The 14,876-nt window shown below is 41.7% G+C and overlaps 1 protein-coding gene across 1 annotated transcript; it reads right to left on the bottom strand.

Moving 5' to 3' along the window:
• Nucleotides 1–3,441: 3,441 nt before the first annotated feature.
• Nucleotides 3,442–3,867, bottom strand: LOC145002352 (uncharacterized). Its single transcript, XM_078961640.1, has one exon. The coding sequence runs from the start codon at nt 3,865–3,867 to the stop codon at nt 3,442–3,444; it is 426 nt and encodes a 141-aa protein (XP_078817766.1).
• Nucleotides 3,868–14,876: the final 11,009 nt, after the last annotated feature.

The following is a 14,876-nucleotide window of genomic DNA, read 5'->3' as shown; positions in this document are numbered from 1 at the left end:
CGTCATACCATTATCAATTCACAACATGAGGGTAACTGGTGATCCATTAGTTTGAGATAATTTGAGATGCTTAAATCAATATTCCATACAAAATAGGTAATGAGAGTGTACTTATGATAATTATAAATAAGGGGTAAGAGTTAAATATTTTATTCATACGATGAACCTATGTATGTGCTTATAGAATTAAAAGGTATATGTATTGGAAATGATACTAACATGAGGATACTTGGTGATACAAAATTAGGATCAAATGAATTAGTAACATTATATGTTAATGTATATGAACATAAATAAGTTAATGACACAAAGTATTAGATTACTTGTAACACTCGTAAAAATTCATAAAAATTTTGAACTTTTTTAACCAACAAAAAATCATAATTGTTTACATTGTAATTTTCAAAATAGTTTAGACATCAGAGTTTTTCCCAAAATCATAAAACATAATATGAGGAGGTGTACGATCACGCCTTCGCCTTCCTGCGATCCTCTGAGGTACCTGAAACATAATCCAAAACTGTAAGCCCAAAGCTTAATGAGTTCCCCCAAAATACCGATACATAATAAATAGCAAAAAATATAATAACAACATGCAATGGGTATACAACTAACACACTTGAATATCCCTAAGCCCACAACATAAGTCTGGCTTGCCCACTAGGTCCATAGCTTATGTATGGATTGCTTCCCGGCCTAATAAGTCCTTGGATTGTATACCACTAAGCCCTCAGTATGATTCTGGCATGCCCTTCCCGACCCTCATCTTTTATATGGAATGCTCATGAGCCCTCAGTATGAGTCTGACATGCCCTCCACGGCACTCAACTCATATCTAGCTTGCTCCAGGGTTTGTTGGCTAAAAAACAGAGTAGTATAACCTCAACCCAAACTAAACAATATGTCAACGTATAACATATAATATCATATACATATAAATAGACAGTATCACAGGTAGTCCAACAGATCTACCAGACTATCATATTAAAAATAGCATATTAAGACTAGCATATCAAGACTAGCATATCAAGGCTAGTATATCAAGACTAGCACGCATATAAATTCCATACTCAGTATATCAACCATATCAGGTTATCAAACCAAAGGGTTGGCCTTGGTGTGTTCATGCTGACAGTACAGTGAGGGAAACTCATCTCACAAACGGCACATAATGGATAAGGCATGACTCTGAATCTTAGCTTACAAATTAAATGTCTACAACCAACAAATGACCAATCCCATCAAGATTAAATTACCCAAAATACCCTCAAGGGCAACTTGGTCAAACTCAAAGTCAAAGTCAAGGTCAACGGCCTGGGTTTCCCCAACACGCCGTCTTCTCTTTTTACCATGCCATGTTCCAAGAACAGCTCCACAGATGGGAAATTTTCAGCCAACACGCCGTGTTCGCTAGATTCCCAACAACTTAAGATATTCAACTTCCTTTTCGATCCTAAGAGCACCAAGGCTCCAATCTGGACTAGAAATGCGTTAGGAAGGGTAACGTTTCCAACTTTATCATTTGGGACCACAAGAAGGTCCAAAAACCCAAACTACATGCAAAACCATGCAAGGACTCAATCATGAAGTCCTCAATCCTTAAGATCCAATGTTCGCTCATTCTAGAAATGGTTCAACCACCTAAACCATTCCAAAGATCCGTGCTTTATAAGACATGCATGTCTTGAACCCATATTAGGTCAAAAAGGGAATTTTTGACCTACTTTCCATGCATTGCATCAAAACTTTGGTTGGAACCAGATCCAAGCCACTACAAGGTCTCCCTGACCTATAGATTCATAAAGTTGCAAAGCTTATGAGATCCCTCCATGCATCAACCCATAAAAAAGGAAAAGGAGACATAACTCAAGAGCAAGAGACTAGGAATGGTAAAAATCGAGACTTGAACACTTACAATGGTCCTGGAGAGTGCTACACTGAAGTATAATGCTTGCTAGCTGAAACCTTGCTTCCTTCTTTCACTTTCATCCTTCAAAACACCAACTATCTTCACAAGTAGGAGAGGAAGTGATTAGGGTTTCTTTTTTAGCTTGAGAGGGAAGATGGAGGCTGAGGGTGGACTAAACCCTAGAATATTAGGGTTTCACACACAACAATCAATACGCTGTGTCCAGAGGGAAAACACATCATGTTCCTCAGCCAAAACACTCGTATTTTATTTTCTGGACATGTCGTCTTGGTTCCTCCAACACACCATGTCTAAACCCTAAGATTTCAACCACCAAACGAATTATCATGACATGAAAGAATTTAGAAGTACCACAACATCGGGATGCTATAATTCTCCCGCACTTGAATTAGACTTCGTACTCGAAGTCTGTTGCGGAAACCAATCCTGGATAATACTCTTGCATCTCAACCTCTGGCTCCCAGGTCCACTCGGAGCCCATCCGATGCTGCCATCATACCTTTACTAAAGGTACTTCCTTGATAAGCAAAACATGAAACTTCCTCTCCAGAATCGCAACAGGCCTCTCCATATAGTTTAGGCGCTCTTTGACATGAACATCATTAAGGGATAACACTACATCCTCGTACAATATGCACTTTTGCAGCTGCGAAACATGGAAAGTGTTGTGAATCTAACTGAGCTACTCAGGAAGATCCAATCCGTAAGCGACCTTGCCAACCCTGGTAATCACCTAGAATGGCCTAATATATTGGGGACCCAATTTTCCCCTCTTACTGAAGCAAATCAAACCTTTCCACGGTGAGTCCTTCAGTAACACCATGTCACTTACGTGAAACTCCAACTCGGATCAGCGTCGGTCAGCATAGCTCTTATGTCGACTCTGAGTAGTCTACAATCTCTGCCTGGTCTGCTGAATCATATATGTAGTCTGAAGAACCACCTCGGTCCGTCCCATAACCTTGTGTACAACCTCGCCCCAAGAGACTGGGATACGACATCTCCGCCCATATAAGAGCTCAAAAGGCGGAGCACCAATGCTGGAGTGAAAATTGTTGTTGTAAGAGAACTCCACAAGAGGTAGGTAGGAGTCCCAGCTCCCACCAAATCAATGACACAGGCTCGCAACATATCCTCAAGATTCTGTATCATCTTCTCACTCTGGCTGTTGGTCTGTGGATGATAAGCCTTTATGAAGTGCAACCCCATGCCTAATTCCTCATCGAACGTCTGCCAAAAACGGGAGGTGAACCGAATATCACAGTATGAAACAATGGAGACTGGAACACCATGGCGAGCAACGATCTCATGAATATACACATCGGCCAACTTCTCAGCTATAGAACACTCCCAAATCTCCAGGAAGTGGGCACTCTTGGTAAATCGATTCAAAATGACCCAAATCGCATCAAAACCCCTTGCCGTTTTCCTCAACTTGGTGATGAAGTCCATCGAAGTTTGCTCCCATTTCCACATGGAACCTCCAGAGGATACATATTTCCATGCGACCTCTAATGCCCAGCCTTGATCATTCTGTAGGTCAAGCACCTCTCTATGTACCAAGCAATCTCCCTCTTCATACATGGCCACCAGTAGCTCAATCTCAGATCTCGACACATCTTGGTGACCCCAATAGACATAGGAACCAATACCTGATTGAAATGTGTCAATAAACTGCAACTATCCGGAACAAATATGGCGATCTTACCCCTGATCCTCTCAATCTTCCAATTCTCTTCCCGGACACCCTTGGTCTGAGCCTCGCTAATCAATTCCACAAGTGTAGAATCCACTGATATCCTCAAACATGACAACCTATTAGAATGTCCAACTGACTTGTGGCTCAAGGCATCCCCCACCATATTCACATTACCCGGATGGTAAAGAATCTCGCCGTTATAATCCTTGACTACATCCAGCCATCTGCAATGTCTCATGTTTAGGTTCGGCTAATCCATATTGTGTCTCAAACTCTTGTAATCTGTGTAGATAGTACAACAGACCACATGAAGATAATGTTGGAATAGTGTCTAAGGCTATAACTATATTCGGTGGTGCATGGTCCTTTTGGGTTGCCTTCACCATAGCAACTTGAAGAATGATTTTTTAAGAGAGAGTAAATATTATAAGGAATAATATTTAGCTATTTGATTAATATAAGTCATAAATTAATTGGTATTAATTTGGTGACTTAAAGAGATTAATTAAATAAGAGGGTATAAACTGTCAATTGTTTGATAGTTAGACTTTAGACTATAAATCCATTAGGATGGACTTTGGACGGTTTCTAAGAGCTTTAGGATAGCTCAAAATAGTCCATAAGGATATCTATGGAATGGATTTGGATAGCCTTAAGAGAAGATTATCCAATTAGGGTTTAGGGTGAAACCCTTAAGGAGTCTAAAGGTATAAATAGGCCCTTGGGGTGTGGAATTCGTGTACAACCTTTCAGAACCTAAAGCAAGGAACCTCTGGTCGAATTCCATCCCCTCTCCTCTCTCCTAAATCATCTTGCTTGCTATTGGTGTTTGTAAGCCATTAGAGGAGTGACAATTGTGACTCTAGAAGCTCCAAGACAAGAAGATCAACAAGGAACTCAAAGGTATGATTCTAGATCTGTTTTAATGTTATTGTTTAACCTAATTAGCCATTAGAAGTCTTGGATTCAAAAGCATGTTTGATAGAAAGCCTAGATCCAAGCAATAGGGTTTTGCATGCGCACATAGGAAAGTTCTTATGGCTAAAACCCATCAGTGGTATCAGAGCCTAGATTGGTTTTCTACAAATTGTTGTTTGAATAACTGAAACAAACCTGCAAAATTCGATTTTTTGGTTTTGAGTCACTGACTCGTCGAGTTCCATGGTGGACTCGTCGAGTAGGCCTGACTCGTCGAGTCCCCTTGTGCACTCGGCGAGTCCAAGCGTCAGGAAGGGCCATATTCGGGATTTCTTTGTGTTTATCTTATCCAAACTTTCCATAAACTAATTAGATCAATATGAATCCGATTTCTTGATAAATATAAGTGTTATCTTGATCTAGTTAAAGGTAATTATCAACTAATTAAATATTTAGTTTTCCTATATGATAATTATTTAATTATTTTGGTAATTATCCTCAAAGAAATCAAAGATAAATCAAATAAAGATAATTAAGATATTAATTGTTAATTGAAATTATTTGTTATTTGATCCTCCATGTTTTTAAATGTTTAAAACCTACCCTATAGTTTTGAAATTTATATTTGTGATTAAAAGCTTTAATTTAGACAACTTAAATTTCAAACCCTAGATTTTGAAAAGTTTAAAATGCAACCCTATACTTATATGATATTATTAGAATAATATATATATGTATAACTAAATGCTAGTCTTACCGCTAGTAGGCCTCATTCACGAAGCCGATCTATAAGGTGGGTATAAGGTTGCGGCCTATAAAATGGCGCTTAATGGGTGTACACTCACACCCACCGCTTGCTTGATTGGTGGAGGGTCGTTAGCCGAATGGGTAGGATAGGGCAACCTCATCCTCTCATTAAAAGTATAATAAGAAATACGAAGTAACTAAATCTTTTTCAAATTTCCCAATCTTAGTTACTTTAGGAAAAGTGAATTGATGCAATTCCATGAAATTACACTTTGCACCTTGCTAAGATGTTAGTGGAGCGTGTGTGGTTTACCGGCACACTAATTGGTTCTAAGCGAAGGTGGCGAAGGGTGATTCATTGTTTATCATAGTTCGATGGAGCGTGTGTGGTTTACCGGCACATCGAATAGGTGATCGCAACAATGAAGGCACCATGTAAATTTGCATGGTAATTCACACCCGCTTTGTGATCCTCGGCATCCCAGTCACAAACAAGAGGGGCATATCGAGATTTAAACATGCCATTGAATAGTTCAATGAATCTCATCCGAACCTAGGAATTCTCAAAAACACTTAGGACCAAAAGTTTAAGTTTTGAAGAATTAGTGAATCGTCATTCACTTACCTTCAATTTATTTGCATGTTGGATTACGGCATCCCTTTTCTAGTATGTAAATGTTATTGTTGGATCCTAGCCCTAATTTTCTTATTGGGTGATAATTAGGGATTCTTGTTCTAATCTATCTTTGTCCTTTCTATAGATGTCAAACGCAAACAACGCTGCTGCTAGTTCTTTCACGTTGATGAGCCTTTGCCAAAAGGTCACCTTCGATGGAACGAACTTTGGCGAATGGATAAGATACATTCGCACCATTGCTCGCTATGAGGATAAAGAGTATGTCCTCGACGAGAAGCTCGAGAAAATCAACCCCGAAATTGCTACTCCCGCTGAAATCACCGCCTTTGAAACCCATGAGCGAGATGCGACGAAAGTACATTGCATCATGATCGCCACCATGAACTCCGAGTTCCAAAAGTCCTACGAGGACATGTATCCATACGAGATGCATCAAGAGTTGTTGGAGAGGTACCACCAAAACGCGAGACAAGAGCGTTACGAGATTTTCACTAACATGATTTCCGCTAAGATGGGTCATGGAGAATCTCTTACCGTGCACTTGCAAAAGATGCAAAGGTATGTCGACCGCCTTCGCAAGTTAAACGTTGACTTCGGCGAAGACTTGGCGATCGACATGGTGCTTCACTCTTTTCCTCCAATGTATAATCAATTTAGGATGACCTACCACATGAACAAAGAGGAGGTCACTCTAAGTAAGCTCCAAGGTCTCTTGAGGGTTGCTGAGAGCAATTTCAAGGACAAGTCTGTTGCACCAACTCCCAATCCGTCTGCTGCTCCTGTCTTGGCAATTGGTCAAGGGAAGGGAAAGAAGAGGAAAGCTTCTTCAAATAACTATCGAAAGGTGAAAGCCCGAGATGGTTCCTCTTCTAGTGGGACAAAAGTTGATCCCTCTAAGCCCTGCTCTAACCCGAAGGAGGCAGAGTGCCACCACTGCCACAAGATAGGACATTGGAAGAGAAGCTGCCCGGATTACCTGCAAGCCATCAAGGAAGGAAAGATCAAGCCATCTTTCGCAGGTATATATGCAATAAAATCTAACGATTCTAATCATGCTATTTCTTGGGTTCTTGACACCGGTTGTGGTTATCAATTTGTTCTAATGTGCAGGGACTAAAAGGAAGTAGGGATGTGGAGCAAGGAAGGATCAATCTAATCATGGGGAACAGAAGATCGTTGCCTGTGACCAAGATTGGAGTGTATTCTTTGGTGCTTAAGAATAGTTTAGTTTTAGATTTGAACAATTGTTGCTATTCGCCATAAATGGCTAGAAACATCATTTCATTTCATGGTTTATATAGACAAGGTTTTAGATTTTCTTTTAATAATGAGAATGGTTCTATTTTGGCTTATCTAAATGGTGTCTTTTATTTTGAAGCTATACCATGTAATGGAATATATGAAACTGTTATGATTGTTGATAACTTAGGAAATGATGTTTTGAATATTGATTCTTCCACTAGTATGGATAAAGCATCCTTGTGGCATTGTCGTCTTGGACATGTCAACAAGAAACGCATAGCCCAACTCCAAAAGGATGGAGTGTTGGAGTCATTCGACCTTAGGGAAGATGACACATGCGAATCTTGTTTACTTGGAAAGATGACTAAGTCACCCTTCACGAGTACTTGTGAAAGGGGTGAGGGACTATTAGACCTAATACATACCGATGTATGTGGACCTTTTAGATCAACCACGAAGGATGGGAACCGCTTCTATGTGACCTTTACCGATGATTATAGTAGATATGGGTATATCTATTTAATCAAGCAAAAGTCAGAAACCTTTGAAAAGTTCAAAGAGTTCAAGAATGAAGTGGAGAATCAATTGGGCAGGAAAATCAAGATGCTTCGATCCGATCGAGGAGGAGAGTACCTAAGTCTTGAATTCCACGATTATCTCAAGGAGTGTGGAATAGTTTCGTAATTGACGCCTCCTAGGACACCGCAATTGAATGGTGTGGCAGAAAGGCGTAATCGAACCTTATTGGATATGGTTCGCTCTATGATGAGTCGTGCTTCACTACCTATCTTCTTTTGGGGGTATGCCTTAGAGACTGCCGCCCATATCCTTAACCGAGTCCCTACCAAGAAGGTTGCCAAAACACCTCACGAGATGTGGACAGGGAAAGCTCCCTCGTTGGCACATATCAAGGTTTGGGGTTGCGAGGCTTTCGTAAGACGAGATACTCACGACAAGCTTGAACCTCGAAGTGAGTGATGTATTTTCATCGGCTACCCGCAAACTTCCTTTGGATATCTCTTCTATAGACCGAAAGATAATGTTATCTTTGTTGCGAGGAGAGGAGTTTTCCGAGAGCGAGAACTCATAACCCAAGGAGACAGTGGGAGGCAAATCGAACTTGAAGAGATTCAAGGATCGATAGATGAAGGAACCTCTACCACTGGCGTTCAACCCGAGGAGGAAACTCCGGTTGAACCGATTGACGAATCCTTACCTCTTAGACGTTCCGATAGATTTAGAGTTCAACCCCAGTTTTATGGTTTTCATATTACTACCGAAGGGGACACGTATATTAGTGATGGTACACTAGTAAATCTTGATGAACCTAATAGCTATAAGGAAGCCATGGCAGGCCCGGAGTCTGCGAAATGGAAAGAGGCGATGGATAGCGAGATCCAATCCATGTACGATAACCAAGTTTGGAATTTGGTTGATTACGTGCCCGAACGTAAGACCGTAGGGTGCAAGTGGATCTTCAAGAAGAAGACCGACGTGGATGGGAACGTACACACATACAAAGCGCGATTGGTTGCGAAGGGTTTTACTCAAACTCCCGGAGTTGACTATGATGAGACCTTCTCGCCAGTTGCGAAGATTAAATCTATTAGAGTGATGCTAGCAATTGCCGCATTTCATGATTATGAGATTTGGCAAATGGATGTCAAGACCGCTTTCCTTAACGGAAAGTTGGCTGAGGATGTTTACATGGCTCAGCCAGAGGGGTTTGTGGATCCGAAGCATCCGAATAGAGTGTGTAAGCTTGAGAAGTCCATTTATGGACTTAAGCAAGCGTCTCGCAGATGGAATCTTTGCTTCGATGAGAAAGTCAAAGAGTTTGGATTTGTACGAAGCGAAGACGAATCTTGTGTATATGTCAAAGCCAGTGGGAGTGTAGTAAGCTTCCTCGTTCTATATGTCGATGACATATTACTCATAGGAAACGACATCCCGACTCTGCAGGAGGTTAAGTCCTGGCTCGGGAAGTGCTTCGCTATGAAGGACCTCGGAGAGGCTTCTTACATTTTGGGAATAAGGATAGTAAGAGATAGAAGTAAGAGACTAATTGGACTTAGTCAGAATACTTACTTGGAGAAGGTACTAAAACGTTTTAGTATGGAAAACTCAAAGAAGGGAGAACTACCGATACAAGGAAATGCCAAGTTGAGTAAGACTCAAAGTCCGAGTACCGAAGCCGAGATAGCAGAAATGAGACGAGTACCATACGCTTCCGCAGTTGGCTCAATCATGTACGCTATGACTTGTACTCGCCCTGATGTAGCCTTCGCTTTGAGCATGGTTAGCAGATATCAAGGGAATCCTAGCAAAGCACATTGGATTGCGGTGAAGAACATCCTTAAGTACCTTCGGAGAACGAAAGAATGGTTCTTAGTCCTTGGAGGGAGTGATGACTTGAAGGTGCGAGGGTATAGTGACGCCAGCTTTCAAACCGACAGGGACAACTATCGTTCGCAGTCGGGCTGGGTCTTTACCCTAAATGGAGGAGCAGTGACATGGAAAAGTTCCAAGCAGGAAACCGTAGCTGATTCAACGTGCGAATCAGAGTACATCGCAGCGAGCGAAGCGTCGAAGGAGGCAATATGGCTGAAGAACTTCATCGGTGATCTTAGAGTTGTGCCGGCCATAAAGGAGCCTATGGAGATTTTCTGTGATAACGAAGGTGCGGTTGCCTTGACCAAGGAACCGAGGGATCATGGTAGATCTCGACATATCGACAGAAAATATCACTTCATTAGACATCGTGTAGAAGAAGGACATCTCGTAGTGAAGAGGATATCATCAGAAGATAACCCAGCAGATCCGCTTACGAAGGGACTGAGTAGGGTTAAGCACTTACAGCATGCTAGGAGTATTGGGCTGAAGGATGATATTAGCATAGATTAGATTGTATTAGAAACGTATAATAGATAAATGTAATTAACATTTGATGATTAAATAAAGAAGTTTTATTTATGAGTAAAGTTACTATCACATGTTAGTTGTTTAACTATTGTTTCACTTTGCATGTTTTGACTTCCAGAATAATTGAGTTTATTAGGAATAATCGAATTATTCAAATGGTCCACAATCGTTCATATGTTGGGAGTAGATATGAATGAAGATTGTCGTGAATTGGTGTGTAGAGTGTCTAAATGGTGTTAGACATAGCAAGAGTTGCTGCAACGTTCATGAGTGCTTACGAACTGGTTTTGAGCATTGGAATAAACCCGCGCTTGCTGGAATCACCTTATGGAATACGATATAAAAGGTGATCGCAAGACGATAATATCATATGGTCTTAAAACCTAGATATATGGTTTATTATTTGTTAATTGATTGTGCATTGATAATGCGAAAACGCATCAGTAACTTGATGTTATAAAACACATTGTTGTGTATAGTTGGTTAATGAATAAGTAAATGCATATAAGTCGAAGTTTATCTGTAAATTTTATCCTAAGAGGGTAGAAGAGATATCTTGGCCACTCGATGATTTGATTTGACTTATGTGCCGGGCCCGGTCAGAACTGAATTGATGTGTTCGATTAAGTTCTATGTCAAATAAATCGAAGATTGAGAAATCTAAATGCTAGACTAATCATTCCATAGGATTGTCAGCATGATATCTAACAGAGGACTGTACGATCCCTTATCTAAAGGACAAGATTGATAAGATCAGATTTGACAGCGTCTTTGAGAGCTACGATTGCAAACCGTATTATACTTGTATAGTTACTAGACTTATCCAAGTGGGAGACTGTTGGAATAGTGTCTAAGGCTATAACTATATTCGGTGGTGCATGGTCCTTTTGGGTTGCCTTCACCATAGCAACTTGAAGGATGATTTGTTAAGAGAGAGTAAATATTATAAGGAATAATATTTAGCTATTTGATTAATATAAGTCATAAATTAATTGGTATTAATCTGGTGACTTAAAGAGATTAATTAAATAAGAGGGTATAAACTGTCAATTGTTTGATAGTTAGACTTTAGACTATAAATCCATTAGGATGGACTTTGGACGGTTTCTAAGAGCTTTAGGATAGCTCAAAATAGTCCATAAGGATATCTATGGAATTGATTTGGATAGCCTTAAGAGAAGATTATCCAATTAGGGTTTAGGGTGAAACCCTTAAGGAGTCTAAAGGTATAAATAGGCCCTTGGGGTGTGGAATTCATGTACAACCTTTCAGAACCTAAAGCAAGGAACCTCTGGTCGAATTCCATCCCCTCTCCTCTCTCCTAAATCATCTTGCTTGCTATTGGTGTTTGTAAGCCATTAGAGGAGTGACAATTGTGACTCTAGAAGCTCCAAGACAAGAAGATCAACAAGGAACTCAAAGGTATGATTCTAGATCTGTTTTAATGTTATTGTTTAACCTAATTAGCCATTAGAAGTCTTGGATTCAAAAGCATGTTTGATAGAAAGCCTAGATCCAAGCAATAGGGTTTTGCATGCGCACATAGGAAAGTTCTTATGGCTAAAACCCATCAGATAATGCCTCCAAATCTTGAGGGAAAAAACCACCGCCCCCAACTCAAGATCATGCCTTGGATATCTCGTCTCAGGCAGCTTCGGTTGCCGCGAAGCATAAGCTATCACTCGTCCTCTCTGCATGAGGACCACCCTAACCTAGTGATCGATACATCATATAAAACCACAAAATCCATAATTCCCTTCGGGAGAGTTAAAACTAGGGCCTCGCATAATCTCTGCCGAAGGGTCTCGAATGTTGATGGCTGCTCAGGGCCCTACTGGAAATCCACTTATTCCTCGTCAGACAAGTTAGGGGTACTGAAATCTTGAAGAAATCCTGAATAAATATGCGGTAGTACCCTACCAACCCTAAGAAACTCCTGATATCCGAGGGAGATTTCGAAACCTACCACTGCATCACAACCTCGATCTTGGGTGAATCGACCAATATCACATCCTGGTTAACAAGGTGTCTAAGGAACTGAACCTCTCACAACCAAAACTCACAGTTCGAGAACTTACCATAAAGACGTTCTCATCTCAAAGTCCCCAGAAGCTCGCGAAAATGCTCCTCATGCTGCTCTGTAGTCTTAGAATATACCAAGATATCATCAATAAACAGAATAACTGAAAGATCAAGCATGGGCCTGCATACCCTATCCATCAAATCCATAAATACTGCAGGCGCATTGGTAAACCCGAATGGCATCACCATGAACCGGTAATGCCCATAACGAGTCCAGTGCGGTCTTCTCCATGTCCTCCTCTCTCACCCTGACTTGATGGTACCCAGACCTTAAGTCTATCTTGGAGAACCAAGATGCACCATGCAACTAATCAAAGAGATCATTAATCCGCGAAAGGGGATAACAACTCTTCACTGTTAGCTTGTTCATCTTCGGGTAATCAATACACATCCATTGCGAACCGTCCTTCTTCGTGAGGAATAAAATCAGCGCTTTCCACGAAGAACTACTCGGTCTAATGAATTGCTTGCTAAGCAGTTCCTGCAACTAAGATGACAACTCATGCATCTCGGGCGGTGCCAAACGGTATGGCGCCTTGGCAATCGGGGCTAGACCTAGCACAAGATCAATCCTGAAATCGACCTGCCTCTCAGGAGGCACACCGGGTAATCCTCCGGAAACACATCGGCAAATTCCTTGACCACCGAGAGCTCTAAAATTGAAACCTGATCCCTAACACGTTATCCATCACGTAATCCAAATCACCCGAACACCCGTGCTGCGTATACTGTCGAGCTCGTGCTGTGGAACAAACCCTAGACCCATCCTGGTGCTCTCTCCATAGATAACCAGTTCTCCCCCACTTGGGGTTCAAAATACTACATGCTAGCCCTCACAATCAGTCATAACACTAAAACGGCTCAGCCAATCTATGCGCACAATCATGCATACATCCCCCATGGGGATAGGAGTCAAATCAATCGGCTAATGCACCTCAAAGATCTCCGGAACACAACCCTGATATACCAAAACCATAGAAACCTCGTGTTCGTTGGTGATAGAGACTCGCAACAGACACTCTAACTCTCCAATGGACATATCAAATTCCCTACTGAATGATCGAGATACAAAAGACTGACATGCACCCGAGTCAAACAACACTAGAGCAGGAAAAGAGTTCACTAGGAACGTAGCTAAAAGAGGTACAAACATAAGCATAACAAAAAACATAATCAACAGGATAAGGAATAGAAACATACCAGTCAAAACATTTGGCGCTGCTTTGGCCTCCTCGGTGGTAAGTTAGAAAGCGCGACCTCGAGCCCTCGTGGGCTCCGCCTTGCCCTAACTCATGTCAGTGATCGTCAAAGTAGACAGCGTTGGAACCTACACCGGCCTGGTAGGAAGAGATCTGCATTTGTCCTTCATATGGCCAAGCTGCTCGCAATGATAACAAATCCTAGAACTGAGTGTTGGAGTCTGCTGGTGATAATCCCTCGCTATGTGGCCCTGTCGGTACAACTGTGGCTCCAAATGATGATCGATAAGCACCCTCATGCGCCATGTTGCATTTCCTGCAAGTGTGTCCCTTCTGGCCCCTAGATCTGACATCAACGTTCTTAAACTGCTTTGGCGCAGGCTGTGACTGTGCTGGAGCCGGCCTCTGCTCCCTCATCTGTAGATGAATTTAATCTCACGCCTCCTGGCGGCCTCCTGTATCTCCAACTATGAACCATATCACTGAGTAGAAACAAACTGCATGATCTCCGTCTTGAGCTTGCTCAAGTAACGAGTCATCTTAGCCTGCTCAGATGCAACAAACTCAGGGCAAAACATAGCACTCTCCGTGAACATCTTGGTGATTATCTCAGTACCCTGCGTCAAGTCTAAATACTCCTGGGCCAACCTCTCTCGCTCCACCAGCAGAACATACCGGGAGAAAAACATCCCAGAAAGTTGCTCCCAAGTCACAGCAGCTCTTTGCTCAGTAGAATAGGAACGAGTAGCGAGCCTCCACCAATCCTTTACTCTGGTCCTCAAAAGGTTCAGATCACAACTAACCTTCTGGTTAGCAGGGCACAAGCAAGTGAAGAAACATCCCCCCACGTCAGATATCCACCTCTTGGCGATGATCGAGTCCTACACCCCGTCGAAAGTCGGTGTCTTGGTATTGTTGAAGTCTCGATACTGAAAAAACCGACCCAACCCAACACCCGCAACGACCATGACTACAGAGGCTGCATCAGCAACAGTCTCAGCAACGACTGTGTATCTGTCATCAAAGAAATCCATCATCAAGGTATTAATAGACCCAAATAGCTATGGTATCTGATACCGAACAATGGCCACAACTTTCCCATGGAGAATCCTCCTGATCCTGGCATCCAACTCATCTTATCCAGTCACCTATTAGCTCCAGATCCCAATCCGGATCCGGTATCAACTTGTCTCGTAGTCACCATACTGAAAACACATCAGGAAGATATCAGATAATACACATATTATAACAGGGAACCAAGTCCCAACAACGCCTTATGGGCTGCGACTGCTCTGTTACGCATACGAGTCATGTGCTTTCAGTAGTATGGGCTCATACTACCTTCCATACCTACCTATAGTTGTCTCAGAGAGCCATCAAAACACCCTAACAATACTCTCTAGAAAACTCATACACTCAATCCTCACACCCTACACGACTCATCCATGAAACTTCCACCAACCCTACAATACTCGTGTATGCTAGCCATACATAACACTA

Source organism: Lactuca saligna, chromosome 6, assembly GCF_052625555.1.
Source record: "Lactuca saligna cultivar CGN05327 chromosome 6, ASM5262555v1, whole genome shotgun sequence".
Taxonomy (NCBI): domain Eukaryota; kingdom Viridiplantae; phylum Streptophyta; class Magnoliopsida; order Asterales; family Asteraceae; genus Lactuca; species Lactuca saligna.
This window is presented reverse-complemented; position numbering and strand designations above follow the sequence as displayed.